We start from the raw sequence: 21018 nt of genomic DNA on the forward strand, positions 1-21018 counted from the left end.
CAGTTCTGCAAGGCTTCAAGCACATCTGGAAAAGTTATATGTACACTAGAAAACTATACATGTGTATCTAGTTCTATTAGAAGAGACCATTGTCACTAGCAAAGGGCCAGATGCTAGGCACATCTAGCAGACTGTCATGCCCCTCTCCCAAGCCTTGCAGGGGATGTTTCTAGCACTCTGCTGAGTACCCTGACAGCAGACCATGAAGAGAGAGAGGCTGCCATGTTGACCGCCCTCAGGCACACATGACCCACAGACACTCTACCACATTTAAAATACAAGTTACACAAACCACTGACAAACACGCAAGACATACAGAAGATTGCTTGTGAACCAGGTTTTGCTGTATTTAATAACGCCTCTGCTGGCTCATCTGCTTGCTGGCTTGCTCCTCCAGTTGCATGGCATCTCCAAGGGCATTCAATGTTTCTGTAAAGGAAGAGAGTGACAGGATGACTGACCTGGCAGCTGAACTCCCCAGTCCAGCTGTCCCCATCAGTAGGGCTCTGCAAGGGCCACAGAGCAAAGAATTCTACAAGAACTGCTTAGCCAACATCAAATCCTGCCTGGTTCCACAAAGCTCTTCAGCTGTACTCAAACTGTTCATTCCTACTCATCAGCAGTTTCAAGCCTGCAGTTCGCAGTTCAAACTAAGTGCCACTAATCCAGCCATCCCAGAGGGCCACATTTCCCTGGCCTATAAGGCAGAGAGGGTAGCAGGGCATTTACTTTTGTTTTCTTTGTCACCACCCCTCCACATGGTGAATGGCAGGATACAGTGATCAGGCTGTATTTGAGATGGGAGGACAGTCAGGGCTGTTAAAAAAAAAAAAAGTCACTACTTCAGGTTAACAGTTCACTTTGATATTTTCTTAAAGTATATTTTTTGGCCAAGGCAAAAGGCAAACTATATAGCCAACTAGCCAAACAAAATTCAGCTCATCTGCTTTTGGTGGATACTGCATTCTGTTCAAGGAAAGGCAGTTTTATATGGCAGAGCAAAGCAAGTGGAAGTTATGAGCCAAAATTTTATTTTGGAAACTTAGATTTTTTTTTTTAGTCTAGAGAAAAGAAGACTGAGGGAGGATCTTATTAATGCTTATCAATACTTAAAGGGAGGGTGCCAGGGGAACATAGGAAGTTCTGTCTTAAGAATTTCCTCCTCATTTTTACTTTGAGGGTGGCAGAGCACTGGAACAGGCTGCCCAGAGAGGTGGAGTCTCCCACCCTGGAGACATTCAAAACCCAACTGGATGCTGTTCGTGACCCTGCTCTGTCAGGGAGGTTGGACTAGATGAACTCCAGAGGTCCCTTCCAACCCTGACCATTCTGTGCAATTTTAGATCTGTCCCTTTGATCACCTAGGAAAGTGAACTGAACCATAACCTATGCAGAAGGACTAGGTGCTCAAACCCCCACAGGTATGCTAGTGTTACTTTCAGGTCTTTGAAAAAAAGATTAGTGACAGTGCTAGTCAGATACAGGCACTAACATACCTCTGACACCAAGGAAGTTTCTTAAGCTCTCCTCTGTGAAGTGCTTAGCTCTGCTCACAAAGGTCTCAAGATCATAGTCTGGTTGCTCTGTGATTCCCAAAAGGTAGTCAAGTTCATTCAGCATTCTCTATGTTTAGAAGAACAACAGTGATGAGAAATTGACTTTCTAGAAATTCAATTAGTGTCTTCAAATCTGGCATGCCCATAAAGCTGAGCTTCTACAGACCAGTACCAGTCAGTGCTCATTAGCAGCAAGTAGAGGTTGCTAGTTGGAGGGCAAGGGGGACCAGCTGGCCACAAGCACTGAAATGCTCTGTTTAACCATTTGGACAGGAAACCATAGGAAAAAGGTGGCAGTGAGGAAAAAGTACCACCACTGACAGCATCTTGCAGTACAGCCCACTGCCAACCCAGCAGCACTTGGCTCAGACAAGGCAAGGTGCTATCAGCATGTACTAGGCAGCCTGGGTTGGGCTTGCCTCTTCCACATACCTGTCTCAATTCTCTAAGCTGTTCTACAGCCTTCTCCTCTCGTTCACTAATCTGAGTCATAGCCTCACGGAAGTTGAACATGTAGGGAGAGATATCTTCCTCCTCATCCTTGGAAAGCTGCAAGAAACAGCCCAAGTAAGAACAGCAAGTTGTTCCCAGCTTTGAGATCTGTTCAGCCCACTACACACACACATACATTGTGATCTGAGCCTTCTCCACTGGTCTGTGTTTCCTCATTCTCAGTCTCCATCTGATTCTGCATTTCACCACCTCCGTTATGAGGGCTGAGCTCTTTCACTCTGCAACAAGAAGATTTGTCACTCATACTCTTCTTCCAGCAGTTTCTGGGCTACAAAATAACAAAACAACTACTACAATCACTGCTCAGCAAGAGACATTAGTCTGCAATTAAGTTGTGCATTACCACCCACAGAACAAGGTCACATAGGCAGAAACCCCAGAGGGCTGTGGGAAGGAAAGCTGAGATGTTTGCCTCCATGCTTAATCTAGGACCTCTTCTGGAGAGAAAAATCCAAGTAAATAATGTCAATTGTCAGCAATGCCTATCACAGAAGCTGTCTTCCACATGTCAGCTTGGTCTGTCATGACCAACTAAGAGAACTTAGTATGGAAAGAAAAGGAATAAGGTTGATTTTTCCTAGAGACCTACTGCGCCAGAATAGGTCTATAATAAGGGCAAAAGCCATGGCAACACGGTACTACAAATGCTACATGGTACTAGAAGTAGATGTCAGATACCAACTGGGTATTTAATTCCAGTTACTAGTGTCAGCTTCATATTTCCGGTGAGTTTCAGCCTAATACCCCCTTTCTTATAGCTTGAACTTGCCTCATGCACTGGCTAAGAACCAATGGGCCCAACTCAACACTAGAATCTTACTGAAGCACAGTCAGATGTTGCATTTTATCCTGTACTTTCAGGTGAGCAGGAATGACTGTCCACCAGAAGAAAAAAAAAAAAAAAAAGCACAATTGCAATCCAGAACCAAATCTGGGAATTTGCCAAGATGCAGTGTTCCTGAATGCTTATGACCAGAATTTCCATACATCCTTTCAGGGAGTGGAATGTTTTCCAGGAAGGAACCAAGCAGCCTTTTGTGAACTAAATGAAGAAAAGCTACCAAGCCTGAAATGTGCAAGTGTCAGCTTGTTAATATATAACAAGAGTCACAGTCTCCTTTTTATCTTTCTGGTGAAGTGAGAAGTGTAGTGGCACATAAAGCAGAGGCTGGGAGGCAATCACTGCTCTGTCAGGGGTTCCAGGTATCAGTAAGACCCCCAGGGAAACCTGGGGCTCAGTCCCTGCAAGTCTACCTTGCCCTGCAGGTACCCAAGGTCAACCGCAGGACACAAAACACACTCCCACCATCTGCTTTGAGGCATTTGAGATCTCCAGGTCCTTCAGATTTTGCCCAAAGTCTCCAAGGTGCCATACCCTATTAGTTCATATCAAAGTCTATCAAGAACACCAAGTGTTTTGTGTCATCTGTAGGGCCATGTCAGAGACACAACCTTAGTGCACCACTTACAGACAGGACCCAGAGTATTACAAAAAGTAAAGGGCACAGAGGTAACCATTCAGGACAGGGTAAACTCCCTACAAAAAACAGGGCAGTCTGAAGTCTAGCATGAGAGACTCCTCCCAGAGGAAAGGAGATGTTAGTCATGGTTTAATACAGTGTCTATTATGCCTCACACAGAAAACACCCAGGTTAGTTTTATAAGACAGCTCTAAAGTAATTTGCTCCTAAACAAACATCTTCCAAATTGCCATTACAGGCAGTAACAAGAGAACTTTTGGTTAGAATAAAAGCAGTCAAAACTCCTTCTGCAAGAAGAGTAGAATGCTCAGGTCAGAAAGGCCATTACCTGTCAGCGTATCTCAGTGTGTTTAAGGTGTACTCACACGAACTCATGCCTGGAGAAATCATTGCTATCTGCAAACAGAACAGAAGGGCTCAGTGACTCCCACATCTGACTTTTGCTCATGTTAATGGCCCTGCAGATCTCACCATGCAGCTGGGACATGTTAGGGCAAAGGTCAGAGTTGAAACATTCTGCCAAGACCATGAGGTCTTCATAGCTTCTGTGGGACATGCCAGTGGCCCTGTATCCAGCTTTCCACTGGCTTTGTGTACACCCACTGTGCTGCACCCTCTACGGGGAAGCAAAACCCTTTGAGAGCACACCAGGCTCTACTGTAGATTCACTGTATGAAAGTGACTTCTGCAGTCCTGCTTCTACAGCGGCTGAACAAAGCTCACCAGTTCTTGATCTCAGTCATCATGGGAGAGTGAAGTTAGAAAGCTTCGGTTCTCTGAAAGTCATACAGGTTTTCCTTCTCCAGAGTCCCCTAACTCTAGAAGAGCATGCAGCTATTTGGTCAAATTGCAGAACCCGTAAGCAGTGTGTGTGTTTGTGCCATGTGTATACTCACCATACAGGTCCTTGAGTTTGTTCCTATGAAAGAGTCTCTTAGCACTTGGGTCAGCTTGCTCTCCCGGAAAGGGGTATGAGATTTGTTCTGCCCTAAAGCTCGGATACATTCCTAAGAAAAAACAAGTCTTGTGAATGTGATATCTGCATCTCTTCTCAAACAACTCTGCAAGCTGTCAACCACTAATTGCTGGTAAACCCAGTAAGCTAGAGAATGGTCATCTCTATTGCTCTGTAGGTACTTCATAGCCTTTTAAATATACTCCAGGTATTTGACTGTCACATGACAGCTGGTAAATTCCTCATATAGTTAAAAAAAAAAAAAAAAAAGACAACTTGAATGAATGAAGCTTGAAATAGCTGTACCAGTGTCTGCCCAGACAAGATTGTACTTCTTTCCTAGAAACATTCTAAATAGAAGTATACACCATTTTCAGGGTTGTTAACATAGTAAACTAGGGTCTTTTTGGCTGTTCTTTTCCTTTGCACTGGAAAGAAACAGAACAGATAACCCCAGAGTTGAACAGAATCCATGTGTTGATTAGCACTATTTGCTCCCAGTGCTATAGCTCACCTTCAAAGCCAGCAAGCTCTTATTGATTTCTGCACCTTCCATTCGTGTCTGCCGATCAGCACTACATGTGTCTGCACCCCTCTCATTTCCTGCCAGATCCACCAAGGAAAATTTGCCAAGCAGTTTCCCTCTTCGGCGTAGTATAATTTGGAAGCAGGCATGTGACCGCGAAGAGCTAGCATTTGCAAAAGTCTGCCCAGATGTCCTACAGCAAAGATGCAAAGCATTAGAACTGTCACAGAAGATGCAACAGGTGCCAACAGCACTAAACAAGACCTGCAGCCATTCAATGAAGTTGTTTAAACTCCCTGGTTTTATCCCATACATGAATACCTCAAGTTTGCAGGAATTATGAAATTACCGCTGATATAGGAGCACAGGAGGACTGCTGTGAGAAATGTGAACCTGCACCCCAACTGTAGAGATTTAAGGCTATTTAATCTGCCTGCCTCAGCCAGTCCACACTGGAACACCTTTCTGACTGCTAATGCCTTACATGCATTTGGAGCTGGAAGACATACCTTCAGCACTGCATCTCCCTGCCTCAGAACAGGCCACATGTCATTTTCCTAATGCACCTGCCATTACACAATAAGCTCAGCCAAGCACCCCACTAAACCGCATTAGCTGTGCTAGCGGTTACAATCACGGTAAATCCCCTTCTTCAGCCAAGCTGGCCTGGCACTTTATCTCTGCTGTGCAACTGCACCTGCCCCATCGCTGCAAGACACAGACTGGAGTCTTACAAGTTACCATAAACCTCCCTGTGACCTTCATTGTCATTCCCTGATAAGTCTGGCATGGCAGGTTCACTGTCCCACCTGCATCCCTACTGCTGGGGCAAAGGGAGGGAAGTTGTCCTAAAGCGAGGCAGGAGTCTGAAATGTTAAACAGTTCTTGGCTCAAAACGTCAACCAAAAAAGCATGCAGAGCAGAGTGCTGGATGCACATTATCTCCACATGCAGTGTAATACAAAAACCAAGGAGTTCTCATTTGCCTAGTAATGTTTCCACAGCAGTTGCAACTTAACCGAGACAGTAAGACTTGGTAAGAGATTTTTAGCTCCTGATTAAAGACACCATTATAATGGTAGAGTTGCCCTGACTGCAGCCTTCCTGCCAAAATAAGCCAAGCCTACAGCTGTCCCTTGGCACCCACTCTCAAGGATTCTTTAGACAAGAACCCTGAACGACACGAAGCATTTCTGTTGCTGTTGGAATAGCTCATCTGGCCTGCAGTTAAACTAAAGCATTTTTGCAACTGTAGGTTGATGCCAGCTGCTCTTCCTTGATCTTATAAGCCCACAGGGAGCTGCTTCTGCTCCTGTAAACTAGCTGATACTTCTAGAGAGCAACTAGACTGCCGAGTTTAGCTGTGGCACCAGTCATCTCCTCGTGATTAGTTTCTCTCTTCTTGGAGTTACATGAGGACATGTGAACCATGAGCCTTCTTTATGGCTAAATCTATCCCTGTTAGCCCTTTATTCTGTAACCACCTTCTTGTTTTCAGGCAGAGGTGCTACTCAGTGCCTGCCTATTACTGGGAACAACAAGCTCCTGTTTAAGTCTCACAGTACCAGCTACAGACATTATAATTTTTGTAGACACACAGGAACAACAGGACATGACTCTTATTGGTTTTAAGACACCAAACCTGCAGGCACTGCCCATCTCAATCATTCTGAAGACATCCTCAGCACAGTGGACTTGTCTCTCTTGGAGACCAACGACCTGGACCTGCTGCTTGCCATCCTCCAGAACTCGAAGCTTTGCCTTCTTATTCAAGAGGTCAAACACCTATATTCAGGCAACAAGATTGAGGCAAATCTGAACAAAGACTCCTTGAAGTATTTTGCACTGTCTTTATAGAAAGTTATATAGAAACAGCATCTTCGACATAGCCTTCCAATTCAATTCCAAACACAGCAAGAACAACAGACTATAGAACTATAGAAACTAGTAAGTTTCACCCAGCTACTTATGAAACATTCAGCCAAATAAGTCAGGTTAAGATTTTTTTTTAAAAAAGTCTTACCTTTCCATTGTATATTTCAAAGAAAGTCACATAGACTTCCAGGTTCTGATTTCTGTATCTGGGCTGGTTTAGGAGAAGGAAGACATCTTGTGCTAGTGAGGAAAGGCAGGAGTTTCGTTAACTAGTTTAAGACACGTTCTAGTTGCTACTTGATCTACTTTCCAATATTGCACAGCCATAAGGCAGCATCTAGCAGCCAAATGACAGCCATCCTAAACAAATGCTAGTGGAACAATTAGTGCTGTGCTACCATCTGGAGAACAATTCCAGCAGCACTTTTATCCAGGAACTGAAAACACAGGGGTTTACAGAAGTTTATACTGCTAATGTCACCTGCAGACAGCAATCCTTACTGATCTGGGGGAACATTGGGATCTGCTATTGTTTTGGACAGGCCTGAAGAAGTCACATATTTGTGTTTCAAAAGCTTCTTGCTGAAAGCCTAGAAAACATGCATCCCTGAGCATCTGCATTGCTGCTGTTTGGAGACGACAATATGCCAGATTAGTTGACCCTTTGGCTGGATCCAGTGCAGGTTCTTACAATTAGGCTTCAGACTTTGAAATTGAGCTGAAGAGCAAAGACTTTCCTTTGGGGCCAGTCATAACTAATTTTAAGAGACTAGCAAACAGTTGCTCTTGTTTCAACTGCCTTGCTGCACATACTAGTTTCACAATATGCCTTTCCAAAGGGAAGGTAGAGGTGGTCAGGATTCATGGTGCTTTCTAGGCATTAGATCAAGGAGGGGCTTCTAAGCATCTGTTTTCTTAAATAATTTTGTATGGCTAGGTTTTTTGCATCTAATGCTTACAAGAAGAAACATAACATATACATTCACATGGTTTCTGTATAACAAGCTTTGTATCAGAAATGGGTAGCTGTGTTACATTCAAGTCAGGTATTTCCAAACACCATACTTAGCCTGAGACAGCAGCAAAGCAGAAGAATCAAAATTAAATGGTTCAGCCCAGCAAATGCCAACCTAGAAAATATGTTATCTCTTTGCCTCAAAACCACATATATTCTGGTGATTTACATGTGACTCTAGAAACTTACAGGCTGGAAAATACTTTGCAGGAGGTTTGAGTATTTTTTTTTTTTTATCAGTTTCACAAACACCACTACTTATTACTGAAAATGCAAGTATTTTATGTATCTTTTACTGGAAACATTTTAAGTAACCATACAAAAACAGATCTTATCTATTTAAGAAAAACAAGCACTAATTTGATTTTTGTATCTAAAGAAGAATCAACTTACATGCAAACGCATATATGCCCTTTGAAGCATTCTGTGCTTTCCCAGAGAAGTCTCCGCCCATAGTCTGTGAAGAGAAAAGGCCAGAGATACAGTGTGGTACCAACAAGTCCAGCTACCTGATTTTGGTCCCGAGAGCATCCTAGGAAGTTACCATATATACATATGCTCTGATGTCAGTGAGATTATTAGAACATGGTGCAATTCAGGATGAAATTAGTTTGCTGCTTCCCTATCAGCTCAGAAAGATGTGGACTATGCAAAGCAACAGCTGAATGCCTGCAAGGCTCTGCAGTGCTGAGTCAAAGCTGTCATTCCTCCAAGGGGAAATGCATGGCCTTGACAGTGCAACCAAACAGCCTCTGGTCAGAAGAAACAACGCCTCAGTTTTTAGGAGGTAGGTTGAGTAACATTTTCACTGCTACTTGCAAAAGCTCACGTGTGATATCAAAACGCATCAAACTTCTAGATCAGACGATACCTTTAACTCCTTTGACCCAGATACCTTTAATCCCAACAAAACTTCCAGTTGGTGCTATCCTGGCAACTTGTTCTACCACTTTTATATGAAACAGAGTCAATTATTTAAAGCACAACTCAATCCCATTATACATTCTCAATCTACCAGAGTTTAATATGCAGCACTCCAGACTCAAGGTACTGCTATTGTCCTTGCACTAGACCTGCACCCTAGGATCAGGAAGGGAAAGTAACTTCACTGCCTATCATTTTAGTACCTCAGTCATATGTATTCCTGTGAAGATGCTCAGAGGAGCAGGTTTGTCTGCCCATTCCAGTGCAATGGAGGCAGCCTATGTCCAAACTTCCAATAATCCAAAAGGAAATTTGGATATTCATAGAAGAGATCTACAGATCCTAGCCTAAAACTTGCCTCTAACACTGGAATGACAGCAACTGTCTGATTACTCAAACTGGCAGGCTAGCTTATTCTAGTTTGAGGTAAAGGCTTCTGGCGGAACAACATGACAGCAGATTTGACTCCACTATCATGCTGCAAGGGAAGAGTTTCCCCACTTTCCTTCCCTATAGTTTCCAGAAGAAATAAAGTTAAAAAGACAATGTAGTTGAAAATTTAGAGGAGATAATCTTTGCAGCACAAAACACAATTTCAGGTCTCTTGAAACAACTGGTAGACTGGAAGGAGTGGTTAGAAAACAAACACGCTAATTTTTCCACTTCACAAACACCACCAGATCACTTCAATGTTTATATGCAACAAGAAGCTTATTCTTATATAATTGCTAAAGTCTTTGGAATGCCTCCAAGCTCCAAACAGGACACAAACAATAGCCTTTGTCTCAGAGGTAGGTTAATAGCCCCACTTTGCAGATTGGGGTTAGGCAGCAACAGTCATTTGAGGCAAGGAATAGCCATGACTAACACGTTAGGACACCCTAAGTCTCTAAAAAGCCAGCTATGGGGTGATTTTAGTACAACTTTCCTCACAACCTCAAAGGAAACCCACTAACATGTAAAACTTCAGAAAAAGAGGATTAACAACTGTCAAAGTATTAGCTTTAAGACAATAAACCCAAGATCCAAACTCGTTATACAATCCTACTCATTATTGACATCAAGGAGGTTTGAAATACTTCAGATAAATCTAGAAAACTCAAGACCTTGGAGAAAAACTTACATGTGTCTTGCCACTGCCTGTCTGGCCATATGCAAAGCATGTTGCCTTCCCACCCTCAAAGATGGTTTCTACAAGAGGTCTAGCAGTGAACCTGGATATTCAGAAGGTAAAAAGACAGTTAAGGCAAGCATTTCACCCCCTGCTTCATCAGTTTTCCTAAAAAATAAAAAAGCAAATAAAAGCAAATCCTTAGGAAATCAGCAAAACCATGCCAAAAATAAGCTTTGACTTATCAGTCCTTTGGTTTCCTCCAAAAACGATTCTAATATTTATTTCAGGTTCTTTAAGCCGGGATGCCATCTAGCCACAGCTCCATGCTTTTATCTTGAAAGTAATTCCCAACAAGAAGAAAGCATTACCTGTATACCATTTCATTAGAAGAGGATTCATCAAATGAAAAGTCAAATCTAAATGCTTGGGTTTCAAGGTATTTTGTTAGGTCCACTTTCTGCTTTGGCTCATGCACCAGCAGGACGCACTTGCTTGGAACAGTAATCACATCACATTCTTTTTTTAGAAGTTCTGTTGGCAGAAAAGACCCTCAGTTTTAACAGGAATAAGCAGACTGCTCCAAGACAGAGCTACTTTGTCAATACACTCACCTTGTTTATTAAGGGGGCGCTTCCTCACACAAACGCAAATCCTATGTTCTTCTATCTAAAAGTAAGACAACAAGTAATAATTATTTCCTAATTACACCCATACCTACTTAGTATTACAGACAGCAAGATCCGATGCTCTCTCACATCTACTTTCTATATGCTGATCAGAGTTGCTCTGCTACTGATCAGACCCATTCATGCAGGGATTTAAGTCTTAAAGTCCATTCGATGCAAAAGAAACACTACAAACAAGTGACCTTTGCATAGCATGCTCCAACACATCAGGCGGAAATGCTGCTATGCTATAGAAATTGCCCCAAATATTCTCCATCAGAATTAGCAAATACTTTAGTCCTTGGCCAGCTTTCCAGCAAAATCTGTGCTATCAATACTGCAACTACATTCAAATTCAGGCAAATTATTTTAATTTACCCCAGAGATATTTTTTGACCTGGAGTTCTTTACTGATGCAGTAAGTTTAGCTATTTGTACGGCACAGCTACACATCAGTTGAGTTTGTGAAATTGCATATTCCGTTGGGTGAGGCAGAAAGCAGAAGACAAACTCTTCTTCTGTCATGCAGCAGCAATATGTACACAAGCAGCTGGTTCTCAGCCCCATAGGATGCAGGCACACAAACCACCTAGTTTTCCAAGCTAGCCCACGCCTGCTTTTTTGTTTGAACTTAAATGCTGTCATTTTTCACTAACCGTAACAAGGCTTGTTAGACAAGGACTACTTGTTCTCAGGTATTAAACAACACTACTTCCATAATTGCTGAAGATATCGACTGAGCCTGGTCTTTCTAGTTTTTGACCTCTACTTTCGCTCCTCTGCTTTTTGACTTAGTTTAAAGTTACTTAACATATGACTTACTGTTAAATACTTTCTGTTATGGGACAATAGTCTGTTTTAAATTATACCTATAACAAGCTAAGCTATGTAATAGGCTCTGCCATGTACAAGCTCTGAAAAATACTGCTGTTGCCTCACAAATCTTTGCATAATAATTGTCAGAGTCCAAGCTCTTCACTCAGGACATGTGCAAAGTAATGCAAGGCAGCCTAGCCCTAAACAAGGAAGGTAAGTGACCTCACATATACCACAATATGCTCAGAGGATTTCCAAGGTGCAGTGATGCACTAAATTCCTCATATGCTAAAATCTTCAGTACAAAATAAAGAAGCCCATCTACAAGCTGCAGTTAGTAGCCTCAGTATTTACTTACTGGGTCAGCTATAGATATTGGCTGGCAGTCTAAAGTCGCTCTGAATTCCTTGATCATCCGTGCAAACTCCCAGTTTGGGCAGCTGCTGTCAAATTCCTGCATGGAAGAACCATGGATGTGAAGCTAATTAACCTGTTACAGAAAAAAACAAACAAACAAACAAAAAACAACAAACCAACCCAGAGCATACTAAACAATCAGCTGTACAAAGTTAGAAGTATTTTACTTAAAGGCCACAAGATTGAGAACTTTCTGAATCTAGAATCAATCCATCCTTATGTACAGCTTCATATGAGCAAAGCCTGTCCAAAATGTTTTAGTTTCAACTATTGTGATGCACTATCCTATAGTATTTCCCCTTACTGGTGTATTGTAGAGTACTCCACCTGTGCACGTTTCGTCCGTATTTCACTAATTTGAGCTCTCTTTTCTTCTCTCTTGTTTTTCATTTTCTCCATCTCTTTCACAATGTTAGTTTTTCTCCGAACTGGATAAAATAAAAATATTTAATTGGATTAAATTTTCAGACTAGGTTTTAAGCACAATACAAATATTTCAACTTTTCCAGATTGCTGACAGACTAACTTGTACAGGAAACAATAATATTCTGAAGGATGGTCATTAACTTTGCAGCACTTCCTTCCCAAACCAGATCTATCTACCACAGAAACTGCCTAGCAAGCCTCACTATCACTCTAAAGCAAAGGCAGCATTGCTGAGCAGATACCGCTATAACAGAATTACACACTCTAATAAAAAAATACTCAAGATATTCAGCCCCACTGCCAAAGCCACCTTCTCAAAGCTTTAGTCTTGGAGTATACAAAGCAGCAATCGCATGGTGATGCATTGCTGACCGGTGAGTCAGTTCTTACCCACTGGTCCCTGGTACCTGGGCTCACTGAAGAGCTCATTCCAGCAGCAGGCATGTGATCTTCTATATTGCCATTTACATTTGTCAGTGAGGCTTCTGGGACACAGATCAGCCTGCTGGTCCTGGTTCGGCCAGCTGCAGAAAGAAGCCAGACCAAACCCAACAGTTAGATTGCAGTGATCAAGAATAATTTCGTAATTTGTAAAGCCTCACAGACCACAGGCATTCCTATTCCTTAACTCAAATTCTGGATCAGGAGACAGAACTAGCTAAAACCTGTGGTAAGCATGCAAATAATTTTTTAAATCCTTTGCCAGTCACCAACTTTTATTCAAAGCTACAAGTCAAGGCCACACCAACTAGACAACAATTTAGTATCAAGCCTCTTATTTCAGTGTCTTTGCAGAACTTAATACACAAGGCATGCCCTCAACTATTCATAGGGTACATCTGGTAAAGATAAATTACTACAATTTCATAATTCAAGTAGGCTCAAGTTCTTGCCTTATTCAACCAGTATAAGTAAAACTACTACCAGCCTAGTTACAGACTGTGTTGTCAGCAGTATTAAGGCACTTCCCTTCCTACTCTAGCCCTGTGAATACCACTTCATGCTGTTAAGCAGATACTGCATCCACCCACACACACAACCACAGCTCCCTGGCTAATAAAGCACATCATTGTTCAATAACATTGTTACCAAAGTCCTCTGAGAACCCCTTCAGGTAGAAGCCCGGGATATTTGCATAGTGGCAATCCTCTAGGTCTCTCTTGTTTCATATATGAAGGGCTAGAGGTTGCTCCTCCCCCTGGTATTTGCAGTTTACCTAATTATATGCATATAAAGTATCTTGCCTCACGGTAAGAATTCACTGGGTTCTTTCTCCACTCACCAGGAACTGACAAATTGTTTCTGGTTTGTGTAGAAGTGCAGGGATCCACCTTCATCTCGTTTTCCTGGAGACTGCACTGAGTTTCTGAGATAACAGTCATCCTGGAACGGCCACGAACAGCTTTGGAAACACAAATTCAAGGTCAGCATCATGCCTCAGACAGACATTTGCAAGTAATCAAGTGCTCACAAAGTGCAGAACAGTGGGGAACAAGGTGCGGGTAAAATGACCACTTCCATCTCTGATGCATTAGCAAAGTGCAGGACAAAGTAACACAGGTGGGTGAACAGTGATCATGAAACACACCACTACAGAAAAGCAAACAATTCATTCCAGATTTGCAGCTCCAGTTAATTTCTTTCAGATACCACTAAGGATTCACTAATATGGCAGTTCCAGAACCTTAATACCTAGGAAGGAGGCAGCTACAAGTCAGGGAACTGGGAAATCCTCTAAAGCTTCACACTCACAGAGCTACGAATTAACTATTTGATGGTGACAGTAGTACTGCAGTCTGGCAACTGGTTACGAGCAGCATCGTGCCCACCATCACAGCACCCACACACAGACAATGTGCGTGGTACACAGTGGGGCGGGAGCTTGGTAACGCTAAATTCAGCTATATAATTATATAATCACAACAGCAAATCTTTGGAAAGGTCCTTTTGTTGGCAGTCTCCATTGTCACATGCCAAGGTATATTTATTTCACTGAGACCAAGTCCCTCACAAAGCTGCCTGGGGACAGGATTGGAACATACACCTCAAAAGACTTTTAAAGAAAGCAAATCTGATATAAAAAAAAAAATAGAAGTGTGATATGAAAGCTAGAATTACCTTCACCTCCGGCAATCACAAGAATTTATCCAGAATTAATCACTACGATTTTAAAGGACATTGGGTTTGTTCCAGCCCAATGGCGAATTTCAATTCTGAATCAAATTCTTCACAACTGTGCCCACAAAATTAAGTGCCAGTATCTGTTAACTTTTACCTGGAATCTTCTGCTCAGGTGCAGAGATATTAGGTGTCACTGCTGCAACTTTAGGAACAAAAAGCATCAGTTTCATTATGCTCAGAAATGGCATTTTATTCCATTTACTTTTGCGGCACATGCCTAGATCTGATCTCATCACAAACTCAGCACTTTTTCCATAAATGATAGTGCTCCTGGACAGCCATACCAACTGGGGGATTTGCAGCATCTAAATGGGTTTGATTCAAGTGTTTCTAGTACGTGAGGAATTGAGCATCCTCCAAAATCCTTATTGATTCAGAGGACTGAGGCAGTATCCATTTCTTAATTCATTCTGAAAGCACTGCTTCTGCTTCTCTAGCTTTCCTGGATGAGATGGAGACAGACACCTCCTGATCTTCTTTAATTTGTTTAGTCTAAGAACCAAAAGCTGAAGCCAATGTTAGCTTTCTAATTGGTGCAGTGCAGAGCTTGCAACAGGACAGATACTCACTGAAACTCAGGGGTTTAGCTAGCTCTAACAACAGATAATAATATTTGAGGAATATTGAAAGCACTGCTTCTCTCTTGTACTCTGAGCAGGTCTTCAGAGACAAGACTGTGCTAGTAGGAAAGCCAACAGATCTTTCAGATTTGCAGTTAGATCCTATGCTTCAGGAAAGCTGTGACCTCTGTGAGGACATTTTTCCATCAATCACTAACTGGATTAAACCACCTTTATTTTTCCAGCTGACTATCCAGCTCCATCAACAGAGCTGTCTAGAGACAGTCACAACTTCACCACATCATTTTGCTTGCCAGTTCCCAGAGAACTCCCCATAGATTTTGGATTTGAAGATCAGGATGCTCTTGTACAGAAGAACTTTTGACATTTTAAGCTTCTTTGACTACTCCTGCCTCTCCGATGCAAAGGGATTTGTACCATTGTCTTCTGCTACCAGCTTCCCTGTCTTGCATCACATACAGCAAAATAGGCCAGGCAAACTCAGCTGTTTTGTTTACAGCTCAGTCACATGGAAAATCACCAGTTCTGGCTAACTACGCATTTTAAGAAAATCATCAAATTAGCAACCTCAGCATCAAGCAAGCATACTACAAATGGACCTGCAATACTGCCACTTGCAATTCAAAAAGCCAAAAGAATCAACTAGTAAGATAAAAGAATGTAGAAAACGTGGGAGTTTTCTAACTCCTGAGACCTTAAGAAAAACAATTCCTTGGCAATCCCACTCTCCGATATCTCTATCTTCTCTTCTGGCTTTGCTCAAAACGTTGTACTGACACACAATCACTGAGCTGTAGCACAGCAGCTGGCACTATGGCTGCCTGTTCTGAAACCTCCACAGATAAAGCTCTAGTTATTGTCTAGGGGTACTGTTTGAAGAGGAGACATCCATTTGCCACTGCAATTTCTTTCTTGCCCTTTCCACTCTCATTTTGACACTTTTAATCTTCGTAACTGCCACTGACCTTTTGTTGTTAGTGGCATTTGCAAAACTCTATACAAAACTTTAAAACTCACTGCAACAGCAACTGCCTAGTGACATTTAAAGCAGTCTCGAGGAATAACTACAGCAATGCTGCAGAAGAGAGCAACATGTTAACAAACAACAGCTCACAGGAACAGGACAGCAATCTGTTAGCAAAGTTTCTGCACTCAGGAGTCCAAAACGTTGGTATGAAACAATATGCTTATTAGCATTGTCTGAATGAGCAGCCTTACGATTCACTGAAGTAGAATATTACAGCTACAATGAAAGACCACCATTGTTTCACAGGGATATAGCAGAGTAAAGAACATTTTCTTACCTTCCCGTGGAGCAGGAATTTTTGAAAGGGTTGTTCTACGCTTCTGTTTCTGAAAAACAATGAATGCTGTGAGTAATCGGAATAAGCTGCAAACACCTAGCAGAGCTCTTCAAGACAACATAGATACAACAAGGATTTTTCTGACTAAACGTCTGACTATGAGACAGAAAAGATAAGTCAGAGACCTCAAACTTTAAGACAGAGTGTATTATTTATAATAAGACCTGTGCTGTTGACACTTTAGTACCTTAGGAGAGACAAGATCACTTTAAAGCGCTTACCTGTACAGTTACATTCTCTTGCAGAGGAAGGTTCTCTTTCACATCTGCAGCAGGTAGTTCTTCTGTTAACTCAGGATTTATTGTTATCACATCATCAATATCAATCTACAAGAACAAAAGCAGGATTTTACAGAGTGGAATATTGCTGCTGTTTTTTACCTTGACTTTCAGTAGAGGCAAACAAACTTGACCCACTGCCTGCCAAATGTTAAGTTAAAATTGCCTGGAAAAGCAAGACCTTAGTTCATATACCATTTAAGTAGTCTTGTATGTCTAAATATGCTAGAAGAAATGTGCTGGTTAAGACATTTACCCTCATCTGCCAAACACCACGCAGCTCTGCAGGTGCCATAGAGCATTTCTGAAGAGATGGGCAAAGCACATTTGGCATCAACTGCTTTAATCTCTTACTGCTAATCTGAGTAAAACTCATCTGCTCTGTGACTTCTGTGCTAGGATAGCATTAAGTGTTTACTGTGTCACTGCGCTTACTGAAATAAACTTCAAAGAGCTGCTTAGGCTTTGGGAAATGAAGGATTCAGCATTTAATCCATAAGTCAATTCACCTGCATTTTCACTTGCTGTTGCAAGCCATTTCATCTAGGCTAGCTACTGCCTTTCCTGCCCAACCTTCCAGTGAAGTCACAATCCTGCCTTCACCGCATTCTGTGGTGCCCAGGCACAGGCAGCCACAGGGCTGCGGGAGCAATGGGGCAGGCAGCCAAGGGCAGGCTCGAGCACAAGAGACAACATCTCAGTTCACTTTTCTAAAACTAAGCCTGCAGAAGATTTTGGAAGCACTGGTATACAAAAATCTCTAGTATCACAGCAGCTTGCACAGAATTCTGCTACTAAAGCAACACAAGCACCACTCCAGGAAGTTCAAGTTCTCAATTAACCTTTAAATTACTTAAAGAAGAGTCCATAAAAAGAACAAAAAAGAAGTAGGTGAGCCTCTGTAAAATGTGGAGATGCCACATTCTAACATCAGAGAAATAATTACAAAATTTGATTTATACAGAATCTGTAAGTATCTAATTAGAAAGTTAGTTAGCTCAGAAACACCTATATGTAGACAATATAATATATAAACCCATATAAGTGTATAGTCATAGCATATATATAAGCATATAAGAAAATTGCTGGATTTTGAAGCATCTTCATATTTAATATCATAACACAAACATGCAAATTAGCCTGCAATTATACCTGAATCTGCACATTTTTGAATGTGGCATGCACATGAACAGTACAAAATCTGCATTCAAAGAACCCACGAATAGCGACGCTAAGATTTTAACTAATCTCTGGAGTATATGTTGCCAGAGAAACCAGCAGGATAAGTGTGTTTGTTCAGTTACCAAAGGAGATTTTGTTAAGTGTCAGGATTTCAGCCACATGAACCTCAAATGCCCCAGACCCCCCAACCCACCCCTAAACCCACCCCATCTCACACAGCATTTATTTTACACCAGTATAGAGTGTTTCAGGAAATCGAACTAAACCCTCTTTACGTGGCACCTTATTAGTGGCACATTAAGCCTTAGAACTGAAGCAGCTGCCCGCCCGAAGCGGGGGGTGGGGAAGTAACCCCCCAGGGCTGCGGGCTGGGGAGGCCTGATGGCGGGGGGGAGGGGTACACGGGACACCTCACTCACCTCCTTCCCTTTGACGGAGCCACCTTCGGACCACTCCACCGACACGGAGGACCGCTCCACGTCCACCGTCTTCACCGTCGCCTTATGGATCAAACCTAGAAGAGGTCGGTGTTGAGACCCGACCCGACCCAGCCCAGCCGCCCCGCCGGGCTGGGGACCCCCACAGACCTCCCGCTCCTCTCCCCGCGGTCCCCTCACCGTTGCTCCGCTGGATGTTAATGACGCAGCCAGGGCAGATGTGGCGGTAGAGGCGGGAGTCCATGGCGGGGGCGCGGGGAGAACGGGTGAGGCAGCTGCGGCCTCGCCTCCCGTCCCGACAGCGGAACACAGGCCCGGCCAACCGCCGCTGATTTAAACCCCGCGCGCCGGCGTGCCGCGGGGCCTGCCGGGAAGCAAGGGCAGGGATGAGGTGAGACTACACCTCCCGGCATGCTCTGCGCGCACGGCCGCCCACAGTCCCCATGCGCCCTAGGCCGCGCGTGCAGGAGGCAGGGCAGTCCCATGAGGCGGAGGGCATGATGGGAGCTGTAGTTCGGCCCCGCTGCGCGGCAGCTAATCAGTCAGGGCGGAGATGGGCGGAGCCTGGGGGGCGGTGCGAACGTGCGAAGGTGATCTACTCCGCGTGACGTGACGCAAGCCAGAAATGATATTTTTATTTCTGTTCTTCAACCATAGAAAGGATAGCTCTACCGAAGTAGAGCCTCAAAAAATTCATCGACACTCGTGCCTGTTCCTCTCCACGGAAATCTTTAGTAAAAGGCGAAAGATTTATACGATCTGAAGAGAAACCAGAGTATGCGATGGCCTCCTCCCGCGGTACACCGCCCGCCTGCCCTATGCCCCACAAGTCAGGGCGACCGATCGTGCCCCCCCCCCCCCCCCCCCCCCCCCCTCCGCGGCCCCAGCCCGGCCTCGCCACGGGCGCGCGCCGACTCTGCGGACCCGAACAGCCAGACCGGCCGCGGCGGCGGACACCGAGGGGACCGGGACAGGGCGGCGCGGCCGCGGTGCACTCTGGGTATGCAAATAAGACGAATGGCTAATGAGACACAGGCTAATGAGGCGGAGCAGGGCCGGAGAGGCGGGGTTCAGCGCCGCCGGTACCAGTTCCGCAGCCGATCCCGGCTCGCCCAGGCCGAGCGGGGCTAGTGGCTCCCTGTGGCGGTTTAGCCCCAGGCCGCAATGGGGGTCGCGCAGCCACTCGCTCGCTCCTCCCTTCTTCTCCCCTCCCCTCCCTTTCCCTCCCTTCCCCTCCCCAAACCATCCACCCCCCACCAGCGGGATTGGGAAGAGAAAGAGTAAAAATGAGGAAAACTCGTGGGTTGAGATACAGTTTAATCGGTAAAGCAAAAGCGAAGCATGACGCCACACGGTGCGGAATATCCCTTTGGCCCGCCCCTCCCGCCCGCGCTCCCTCTCCGCGTCTGCAGAAGTTGCCGACTTAAGTAAACGTCGCGAAGCAGTACGTGTTGTCATCATCGTTACACCACACGCAGCCCACAGCGCAGAAACCGGCCCGCCCCGGGACGGCGCCGCGCCGCCGCTCCCCGCCCTTGCGGCGGGACTGGAAGGGTAAAAGCAACAAGCTCAAGATTTGAAAAAAGAAAAAAAAACCCAAAACAAACAACAAACAGATTAGTAATTAAAAATATACCAGTTAATAAGGGTGAGCCGCCGAGGCTAGCATGCCGCCCAGCTCCTCCTACCACCCCAAACCCGGCCGCTGATGCTGCGAGAGACCGCAGAGCGATCCCAACTCACACCACTCTTTCCTTCCTCTCTAAATCACTCTGTTTTTAACCAGGATTGGGGCAGCTCCACCGAAATGGAGCCTCAAAAAATTAATCGACACTCGTGCCTGTTCCTCTCCACGGAAATCTTTAGTAAAAGGCGAAAGATTTATACGATCTGAAGAGAAACCAGAGTATACTCCTTTCTTTCCCCGCAAACGCGCCCACCCCCGGCTGTCGCTCCGCAGCACACGGCGACCTCCGTCGCGTCCTCCCCCGTCCTCCGCTGCCCCGGCGGCGCACATGGACCCGGTCTCCGCGCCCGGACCCGAGCGGCCCCGCGGGAGCACCGGCAGCGGCGGACAGCACTACCGGGGCCGCGCCGCCGCTCCGCGGTGCACCCTGGGTATGCGAATGAAACGAATACTAATTAGCCCTATGCTAATTGAGGCACCCGCAGCGCCGAGCACGGCCGTAGTGCGGGGGGGAGGGGCGCCCGTCCGGCCCCGCCGCGGGATGCTGGGCCCTGTCCGGAGCCGTTCGTGAGGTGACCCGCGTCCTCCCTGCGGCAGGGAACCCCCGACTGTGCTCCTCCCTCCCTCCCCGGGCCGCCGGTGCCCCGGCAGCGCAGTCCTGGCGCTGAGACCCGCCGAGACTCAGCCCCGGCGACGCCCACCGGCCGCCATCGCCCGTCGCTTCCCCTCAGCGCCGCCGCGTCGCCTGGCAACGGCGCTCGCCCGGCGCCGGCGGCGCGGTGACGTCACGACCCCGCGAGAGCTCGCCCCGCCAAACCGCCCCGTGAGGCTCCGCCCCCCCCTCTTTGCGCCAGTGCTGCACCATGGGTGAGTCGGGGCGTTGCTGGGCCCGATCGCCATCCGTCGCCATCCGCTCGCTGCGCCGCCGCTGCCCGCCTCTGCCCGTTACCGGGTGACAGCGGGGGGTGCCGCCAGCCCGCACCACCCCCCACTGGGGGCGGCCGCGACGGTGCCGAGCTGCTGAT

General features: G+C 45.1%; 2 protein-coding genes across 4 annotated transcripts in view; one reads left to right on the forward strand and one right to left on the reverse strand.

Moving 5' to 3' along the window:
- The window catches only part of RPS8 (ribosomal protein S8), a 530873-nt gene that overhangs the window by 505286 nt on the left and 4569 nt on the right, over nucleotides 1-21018 (forward strand). The window contains exon 1 of one of the 3 annotated variants that reach the window (XM_082484116.1): nucleotides 20821-20860. The exons of the other annotated variants lie outside the window; for them this stretch is intronic. Within the exon in view, the coding sequence (XP_082340242.1) occupies nucleotides 20857-20860 (4 nt within the window). The 5' untranslated portion in view covers nucleotides 20821-20856. Of the gene's footprint in view, nucleotides 1-20820; nucleotides 20861-21018 lie in introns of those variants that run through there. 3 annotated transcript variants of the gene reach the window in all.
- On the reverse strand, nucleotides 147-18550 carry KIF2C (kinesin family member 2C; the record flags this gene model as incomplete). The annotated part of the gene is made up of 22 exons (XM_082483943.1): nucleotides 147-429; nucleotides 1497-1623; nucleotides 1989-2105; nucleotides 2185-2287; nucleotides 3879-3946; nucleotides 4447-4557; nucleotides 5020-5224; nucleotides 6674-6816; nucleotides 7055-7146; nucleotides 8315-8378; nucleotides 9969-10059; nucleotides 10328-10490; nucleotides 10571-10625; nucleotides 11799-11894; nucleotides 12185-12285; nucleotides 12691-12807; nucleotides 13566-13685; nucleotides 14559-14600; nucleotides 16350-16398; nucleotides 16631-16735; nucleotides 18289-18383; nucleotides 18487-18550. 22 exons carry the CDS (start codon nucleotides 18548-18550, stop codon nucleotides 350-352), a joined length of 2208 nt encoding a protein of 735 aa, XP_082340069.1. The 3' UTR covers nucleotides 147-349.

Source organism: Vanellus vanellus, assembly GCF_965231255.1.
Source record: "Vanellus vanellus genome assembly, chromosome: 5".
Classification (NCBI taxonomy): Eukaryota; Metazoa; Chordata; class Aves; order Charadriiformes; family Charadriidae; genus Vanellus; species Vanellus vanellus.